The 10,078-nt window shown below is 30.0% G+C and overlaps 1 protein-coding gene across 1 annotated transcript in view; it reads right to left on the bottom strand.

Moving 5' to 3' along the window:
• The window catches only part of LOC106465693, a 94,766-nt gene that overhangs the window by 46,883 nt on the left and 37,805 nt on the right, over positions 1–10,078 (bottom strand). The window contains exons 5-6 of the mRNA XM_013925930.2: positions 6,597–6,726; positions 116–281 (exon numbers count right to left, since the gene is read on the bottom strand). Coding sequence (XP_013781384.1) covers positions 116–281; positions 6,597–6,726 — 296 coding nt within the window. The remainder of the gene's footprint in view (positions 1–115; positions 282–6,596; positions 6,727–10,078) is intronic.

Below are 10,078 nucleotides of genomic sequence, written 5' to 3'. Positions count from 1 at the left end.
AGAACTCAGCTAACAGATGTTTCCGCATATAAAAGCTATCTTCAAGTTTTGTACACCAAAAAAACTTTTCAAATATTTGTATAACTGTGAATTATTATATCGTAAAGAAACTTACAATTGATATTTTTGCAGTGAAATCCTTCATTATACTCTTCTTGTGTTGCTCTCTCTATGATTTCTCCCAGATATGGATTGCGAACAACACGAGGTAAACGAAATCCAGGTTTACAGCGACACTGGTAGCCACCACGGCGGAAACCATAACCATGAATTGGTTCACACTACAAAACAGCAAATAAAAGATAACTTGCATGTTACACTGAGAAAAGACTGACATGAAGATAAATAATAATATCCTCATTATCAGATTTTAAACAAGATAAAATATCACACACAAAATTTCATATCTAATTATAGAAAAATAAAATGAAAAGAAAAATCAAAATCTCTATTAAATACAAAACTTTATATGATTTTACATTAACTCTCTCACTACAGGCTTGAATGATTTGATTGAGTTCATGCCTCCAAAGTGAACATCAGAGTTTCCATACTATAACTATAAATGTTTAGTTATATTATCACATAATTTAGCAAGCTTCCAATAAAAATTACAAGTCTTTTGAACAAAAAATAAAAATCAGATTTTTAATGGAGTATTTTTACTAAAGATTTGTCCATGAATATATATAGTATTTCTATATACTAGTCCGAGTGCTAATTTATTTCGATGTTAAGGTTACAAATACTTTTCTTTGTCTCAAAAATCTCAAATTTTATTTTTAGTAAAACTTTGTATTTTATCTGTTATTTTCCCAATCTTAACTTTATACAAGATTGTTCAATTTGACTGGTCTTGTAACCACCACCACACACACAAAAAATCTTAATTTCCCTTTTTTTCTTACTAGAATGATTTCAAATTGTAATATGAAAATGCAATGGTACATAAATTTTTATATATGTATAAGGTTTAAGCTATTTAGGCTAAACATTTGTGGTTTTGTGTTATAGTTTGTAATCATTCTAGATAGAATGAAAAAGTGTAATTTAAAACTATTTCCTTTTTTTTTTTATGGTGGTTATGAGGGCAAATCAACAAAACCTATACAAAGATACAATAGTGAAAATAATAGATAAAAAATATTTTTTTCTAAAAAACACATTTTATAATTATCTGAAGCTTATAAAGATTTTGCATATGAAATTTGAAAATTTTCTGATGCATAGAAGTATTTGTAATCTTGAAATCAAAATTACTTTGCATGTTGGATAGTCAACATTCAAAAAGAAAAATTCCTGAGCAAACCATCACAAAATTTTAAAACTTAATATAAAATGTGATATTTTGTCTACAAAAGCCTTGTAATGTTTACTGATAATCTGCTAAATTTTGTGAAAATATGCTTACTATATTAAACGTTATAACAAGCACAAAATAGTTATGAGATCAGTCCCTGGAAACGAGCCAGTATGGAGAAAGTTAAAGATGATGATACAAAATGTACAAGAACAAGCTTTTAATGCTAATCTAATTTAGTTTTGTAAGCTAATGTAGTTGAAATGTTGCTTTAACCCTTTCACGGCAGAAAGTGACTATAGTTATTGAAGATTAATTGTCATTGACAACAGAGTTCGACTTTTCTCCAAAACCATCAAAAGTTTTTCCCTTTATGGTGGAAAGAAAAAACCCTCCACAAGCTGAATCTACCACTAAAAAATGACAAATGCATAGGGCAACTTATATTAGCTTAGCAGTTTGTGTTTCTAAAGAAATTCCTCTTGGGTTAAAAAATTACACTTAGAGAAACTAAGGCTAATTTACTGTTTGCTAAAGTCAAGTTACGAACTGTAATGCACTAAAATTATGACTGTACTTGTTTAGGTTTGTCATTAAATTCTTCAAATAATTAAAAAATCTTGCAAAAATTAAATATGATGTAGAGATGGCAATGCAAGGAAGTACAAAAACAAAGTAGAGATGAATACACAAAACCATACAAATATCCCAACATAAGTAGCCAGTCAATCTTATAAGCTTATGGTTATTATCCACAGTAAGACTATTTAGCACTAATCAGTTTAAATGCTTTTATTCAAACCTGAATTCATGCAACTAACAGGAATTCAACATTTAGTTGTAGATAAAAGCTATTCTTTGAAAGATTTGATTACTTATCCAGTGATTTTTTTGTACTTTCTTGCATTGCCATCTCTAAATCATATGTAATTTTTGCAAGATTTTTTAATTATTTGTTTGCTCTCTCTCTTTTTTTAATAATTTCATTGAAGTAGGTTGATAAGTTAACATCCATTTTATTTTTATAATTCAATAGTAATATATATTGTTCATATCATATCAGTTTTGTCAGTTTCTCTAATTTTGGATTACACTGGGGGCCAGTGAAGCTGGAATGGTTCCTCCAGGACAGCACAAATACCCTGGAGCACTGGACCAACATTAAGGGGATATTTACAGAAACCACATCTTCCAAATTCACCCCAACTAACTACATGTTCATACAATCGATTCAACCACATGCTGCAGTCATTTCATTAATAGGGAGGACATCATACAGCTTCCAAGTCACGAAGTATGATACAACGCATACATGAACAGCCCCACTGAAAATTAAAACAAAAGTCGGCAACTATATAATGTATTGTTTTGATAATTAAAAAAACTGTTGTTTTTAAATTTGGACACCAATAAAATGTAAGCAGATCTGTCAGTTGCATCAATACTTAATCTCCTTGATACCATGAACATTAGGTTATTCTTTTTTAACTTTTACTGAAATTGTTTTGGCAGATATCATGTCTGTGCAATGAAAAGTCACAAACTGTTGTTATATAAGAACAATTTGTATTGCCATCTAGTGACCAGAAATGAAACTGATATTTATGAAACATGGAAATAATATATGCTTATAAATTGAACTCACTGCTAAGTAGTAGTTTCCTTTTATATTATTCCCCTCAAAAGTATGTGTGGTAAAAGAACAGAATAATATTACTGTTACACAAGCTCAGAAACACTTGATATTGGGAGTCTCACAAGCTGTGAGACACTCGATAATGACAATTTGGTGCTCAAATAATGCTATAACTCAACTTCAGCAGTCATTTGTAAGCATCATATAGTAATAAATAGATTGAATATGGCAGCCATTTTTTCTTGGCCCATCCCTAAATACTAAGCACTACCTTGCTTAGTATTTATAATAACAATTATTATAGCTTTAAAAATATGTATTTATGATTTTGTTAGTTTGAAAATTTTAAAGTTGTAAAAATAAAAGTCATGAGAATGTTGAATTTTTTTATATCATCAACTTCAAAATTTCAGTTTTCAAACTATTTGAGCTAAAAACAAACAAAAACTTGTACAAGGTCTACAGATTTTTGTACAATAACCCTATCGAGATGGGTTTTGTTATGGGTAGGGTTCATAGAGCATGTCATCACTTTTGTACTTACATTCAAAATTTTACTGAACAAGTATTTGATGAATGTATGTCAATAAGTTTCACATCAAAGCACAGATTACTTAAATTTCAGTATTATGCAATTTCTAAGTGTTATGTGATACATCATTTTTTCTGGGTTTGGTCATTTTATGACACCTACAGTACAACATCTATAGTTTCTTACAAATGAAAAACTCAAATTTCTAATATAAGCAAGCTAGAATAAAAAATAACAACCTCCTACCTTTTTTATTTGCAAAGCTATCATAATATTTAGCAAATCCATCATATTGGCTCCACCCACTTTTTCATCATTTGAGAAAACTTGTTTATCTATGCCTACTTTTCTATACCTATAAGTTTATAACCAATCAAAAGCCCTACATTTCCTATACGTAATTCTCTTAGTCTTCCAAATTTATTTACGAGAGAAAAGCTCATATATCTTGGAGAGTTTGAAGTATTATGATCAATGCTATTTTGTGAACAGAAGTTAGATTTTTTTAGACCCAAATGCAGCATAGTTTGGAGGCATTGTAAATTACAATGGATTTTGTGGTATCAGTATCGTCATTTATAATTTTTGGTATTTCGAAATACATATATAAAGTCTACAAAAATTATTTCTTTCAACCTCCACAACTGAATTTTGATGAGGCTTACTACAAGGGTTAGCAAGTATGAGTCAAAAGTGCAAAAAAGAACCTCATAATATCATTAGTAGGGGAGATCATTGTTTTTCAAATATTTTTTCATTTACTGTTCTATGTTTTAATAAAATAACTGAAATATAATATCATTAATAGTGGAGATCATTGTTTTACAAATATTTTTTATTTATTTGTAAATAGTAATAATGTATAAATATACGTATGTAATGTGTGGTAACCAAAATGTCACTGTATTTTACAAAATACTGGAAACTATGCATTTATTGGTTCCTGTGTAAGTATGGTAAAATAGAAAACAGGATGTTCATAAGCACTTACACACTGTTACACCTATATCACCATTTAATCCCAGCTATCTAGGAGAATAACTAAAATTCTAATACCTAACAAGTTTATGGGATTGGATACAACTTTGTAGACCCCAAGCTTATTTTTTCTTTCACTTTTATAAAGTACTTTAGACAATTCTTCTTTCAACCACTGTACTGTAAACAAGCCGATAAATCCTACCCCACTGTTTTTCAAAGCTGGGATTCGAACAGACTCTGTGGGAAATGTCTTATTTTTCAATCACATCGAAAGGGTAACTAACATTCAAATACCTACCAAGTTTATTGGATTGGCTCAGACTTTCTACAAAGCCATAACATAATCATTTTATAATACATTAGACAATATACTGTCAAGAAGTTGATAAATTCTATCCCACTGTATTTTCAAAGCAGGGAAAGTTCTGGGAATTGCCCCACAAAAGCTTGCATAAAATTGATAGTGTCAAAGTACTCAAAGTATGGTAACATCTAAACAGAAAAGGTGATTCATCGCTTTATATTTGGCAGGTTTCTACTTCAGCTGCTAACAGTAGAATGAACATAGGAAATAGGTGTAAAAAGATCAGAAGAAACTCTTAGATTTACTTTCACACTTCATTGTATATACTGAAAAGGACAGACAGTACTATTCATTTTGTTGTTTCTTCTAGTTTGTAAGTTGTCTCCTAACAATAAATAACTACAGAAAAGTGTGGAAAAGTGAGAAGTATAAACTGACCATAACTACTTTGAAACTTTGTTATCAATACTAACAATACTATACATTTTATTTTGTACTTTAGAGCCTTATTTTCATTATACTTTGATATCTACAACCTGGAGAATCAAGTATAACGTTACAGTAGAGAAGATAACAGATAAAATACAAAGCTTTACAGAAAAAAAAGAACTTTGATATTTAATCCGAGATTTTTTATTTTTCATTTGTTTTCAGTACTTATTATTATAAAATTAACTAAAATGTACAAAATAGAAACTTATTAGATAAGGTAATGAAAAAAGTAAAAATATTCAAGGGTTATACTTGTCAGCAGTTTGTGCATTATACTATTTGATGCCGTAACATGACCTGTACCACATGATTTACAACTTGTGTCAGGTTATTTTTAAAAAAAAATCAAAGGCCAATAAAACAAAAAATTTACAAACATATATATATAATATTACAAAATTTAAGCTATTTAGAATAAACATTTGTGGTTCCTGTTACAATATGGATTTATTCTAGAATAAAAATTACTTTGGTTTAGTTCCTAATCTTAATGATGATTATGAGTTCAGTCAAATCGACCAACACCATACAGAGTTAAGGTTGATAAAATAACAAGAAAAACAAAGTTTTATTCAAAAAAATGTCTGATCTTGGAGGATACAGAAATTATGCAAATAAAACTTGACGATTTTCAGATAGAGAAAAGTATTTTTAATCTTAAAATCAAAATTACTTTGCATGTTGGATAGTCAACATTCTAAAATTAAAAAAATTCATGAGCAACTCTAAAATAAAAAAAATCTTAACACTTAATTTAAAAACCTGATATTCTAAACAGCCCATAGTCATAGGACTAACAAGCTGTATTTACAGTTGCAGGAAATTAAGAGATGTCCACCATCTCAATAAAAATTATAACCAAGCTTGAAAGGATTAAATTAGTTGGTAGTATTTTCTATGAACAGCACTCGATTTTCTATATTTTATGGGTAATATCTGAAGATCATGCTGTGTCTTTCTGCAGGACCTAAATAACTAAACATGTAATTCAGAATACCATCTACCACACAAAACAATGAGGAGTCAGATGTTCCACATTTCTTGATCAATCTACCATATCAACACAGCCTGACACAGTGATATAGGATGACGAGGAAGATTGGAGGGAGGGGGGGATTTGTATCCGCCACTCTCATCTAATTTCATATTGATAGAATTCTTGAAAACAGTACATCTTTTTTAAATGTTGGTACCTTTATGTATTTTAGTTGCACTTATTTATTATGTTAAGAATAATGAGTTTTTATTTCACCCAGCTAGATTCACATAAAAAAAGTAAAAAACTGTTTAACATTTAATTACTATTTTTGTATAATTTTAATATGAGAAATTACAACAAAATCCAGCTTACCTCTGTGGTCCTGTTTTTACATCTTGCTGTACCTGCAAAATAGTTGGGCCTTGGGTTTCCTTCACCAATAGGACACTGATTAATATCTACTCTGTCAAAGTCAAGTTCTAAGACTGCCACAGCTACATACCTATTGTTAGATTCAATAACTATTCATTAGTGAGAACTTGCAAGCATATAAAATTCATCTCAGAAGAGCTAAATTAATGTAAATAAATACAGAACACATTTAAACACACATCAAGTCATTGTTAGATATTCAAACACAACGAAACCAATGTTATATTACGTGTCATTTAGAAAGCCAATATTCTGCCACAGCATGAAAAAGTTACATATACATTCCAGTACATAGAACCTACCAGGCACAATGAAACACTCACCTGGGGATCATATAAGCAATATATAGCAAAATGGGTAACCAAACTCACTGCCTTAAATTATATCATTCGTGACTTGATATAATCTTGTTCTAATGAATTTATTCAAATTCTTGGTAATTTCCACCTTCTTTGAAAGGCTAAGGTTGTCAACACCTTTTTAGCCTGTTATCCAGAATTTTCCATGAGGGCAAAAGCAATAAATTTAAAAAATTCTGTTTGATTTCTCTCTCTCTCTTCAAAATGTTCTGGCGTAGAATTTTGTTTTGATGTAAATTTTATTTAAACTGCTTTTGAGATAGAAAAATTAAAACTTTTCTACTTTTTATGTTTCTGCTTCCAATTATAATTTATATTTGGTGAGTATAAATATTTAGTTAACAGGTAATCTTCCAACGAGTACAACTAAAACTTAATGTATGGAACAAAGCTGCAAATCTTTAGTCTTTGCTCGGTTTGTTGCTTATATGATAATTTCTTCAGCTCCATATTGAACCGAATACCTCTCGCACAATAGGCATGTGATCTACCAACTGAGCTAAAGAATTAATCCCAAGAAACTGTTAATAAAACACTTATGCAAATGGTTTGAAAACAGCGAATTTTTTCATGAAACTGATGGTGCTAAAAGCTGTACAAATGAACTTCCTGTATTTGTTTTACAACTTCCAAGGTTCTAAAGCTGAAATAATCATATGTACATAAAAACAGCTTTCCATAGCCAGCTGTTTGGTGTGTAGCTACATGATACATACACTCCTAATATTCTTGGACCCTACTTCAAATAATTTGATGCCAAAAATGCACTAGTTACCAGGCACGAGAAAAAGAGCAGAATAATGTTTTTTAGAGTGATTAACAACTGCAAAGAACATCTGTGTTCATTTAGATTCTTAACTGTTTTACTTTCAATTAAGCACCAGGACACACAGATTATTCGGCATCTGTCCTTTTAAGGTGCATTTCCTCTGGATACTCCAGTTTTTCCCTTCAATAAACTCCATCTGGGCTTTGGACAATATGTTCCCCACTCCCTGAAAAGGGCTTCCAATCAAAATTCAGATAGTTTTATAACACATGTTTCAATAAAGTCTATTTAAAATAAAATCAATTCCTAAATTAGAAAAAAAAATCCAAATTAATATCAGAATAATTCTACTGCTTTGTCAATAGACAATATGATGTAAACTTAATACTCTGAATACTCTCTATCTTGCCCCGTCTACTCTTAGTATCATCTACAGCTGCAACATCTCTGTTCATCACCACCACTGGAAAAGAAAACCATCTTGCCTTTGCAGACCTTCGTCACAGTGTTCTCTCAAAAACTTCCCATCAGTTTTTCTAAACGAGATTATAGTCACTGTATCAAGTTATTCGCACATGCTGGGTTGAAGGAGAACAACTGTACCTGAGCACCCCAGTTGGAAAGAACAGGCAACTACCACGTTTAGTTTTTTCAGTCAATACAGCACACATTGGACGTATATTTCATAATTTGGTGCAAAAATTATACATTTGTTTTGCATTTCCTTTAATTTTACATGAGTACTAAGTAGACTATAGGCTAAGCATCATATTTGGCTTTTGTATACTATAGACATGTTTGGTCAAATAATTTTCAATTTATAGAAATATTTCTATTACTTTATTTTTTAATGATATACAAGCTTAAAATATTCTACATTACAGGAAAATTCACCAAATTTTCAAAATTTTCCTCATACTGGTGGCTGGTTCTAGATGCCACCTAGCTCATATTATGTACAGTTGTGGGTGGGTCCACGATATTTGAGTTCTGAAGCAAGCTCTGTGTATGCAACATGCTTAACTCACGACTGTAAAATTATTTCCTCAAAAATGGGAGTTGAGATGATAATTTGAAAGTAAAAAATATAAGGATTAAGTTTTTTTAATTTTTGTATGTTTAATAAATATTTGTTGTTCTCAAGACTTTTAACCCCTAAAACAGTAATTATCAGTAGTGTTGTAATTTTTTTCTAAATTAATAACTCTGCACCAATCACTCACTTGCTATATTTATTTTTCTAACCAACCTTGAATCATTAGAATCTCATTTTTTATATTACTGAAGTGTTCCAGTCAAATCATGGTTCTTGATAACTTCTTTTATTTAACACTTTTATCATTCATTGAACTACTGTCTAACAATAATAGCCACAGTAAAAATATAGTTATTATGCTAATAACAGTTTAAGCTTTTGTACCTCTTTTGGGTAGAAATCTAGAATAACAATTACATTGAGGGTCTCAGGGTCTCTTACAATACATTTATATCTGTTATCTATTTTAAAAATGGTAATTAAAGTATCTAAAACATATTGCATAATAGAATTTTTTTTAATTCATATTTGTTGGAACATCAATTATTCACTTCCAATTACAAAATTAAGTTAATTGCAGTTAGCTTTGATATTTTCCTTCAACAACAATGGGGCAAATTTTTGAAAATTATGAATTCAAAGTTATTCTTCAATTAGCATTAATGCAGATTACTTTGTAACAGTAAATGAGGACAAGAAATAATCATAATGGAGTAAGCTATATTCTCAATATTTTAATTTAGATGTCAGCTAGAGGGCACATGATATGATCAAGTAAGTTTATAAAAGTAGTCCTAGAATACCTAAATAAGATAATTATTGTGACATTGAGTTAGTTTTCAGTTAGTAGTGAAAGTCATTTAGTGAAGTATTTAGAACAGTGTTAGTTATCTCACATATTCCATTATTAGAGAAGATAAACAAAAAAAAATTGGAAATTTAAAAACCTGCAAATAAAGATCATTGAAAAGTAAGCAAATAAGACTGGAAATACTGTAGGCATTATTTACTGAAACTACAAATCCATATTTTGACTCCAATAAATGTAATTCTAGATAACAGCAAGCAACAAAAATAGGGGTTTGCAGTTTCAGTAAATAATGCCTAAGGTAGGCCTAGAAAAATCCTGGGCAGCAAGTCTCCATGACGACTAAATATTTCCTTGTGGCACCTAGTATTTTCTCTCATTTTATTTGTGCATAGGGTTGTGCTAAATAGAACTCAAATCTAGAACTGTTCTGGACTTTTCCACATTCTT

This window comes from Limulus polyphemus, unplaced genomic scaffold, assembly GCF_000517525.1.
Source record: "Limulus polyphemus unplaced genomic scaffold, Limulus_polyphemus-2.1.2 Scaffold2021, whole genome shotgun sequence".
NCBI classification, from domain to species: Eukaryota; Metazoa; Arthropoda; class Merostomata; order Xiphosura; family Limulidae; genus Limulus; species Limulus polyphemus.
The sequence above is the reverse complement of the archived record's forward strand: the minus strand, read 5'-3'. Positions and strand labels throughout refer to the sequence as shown.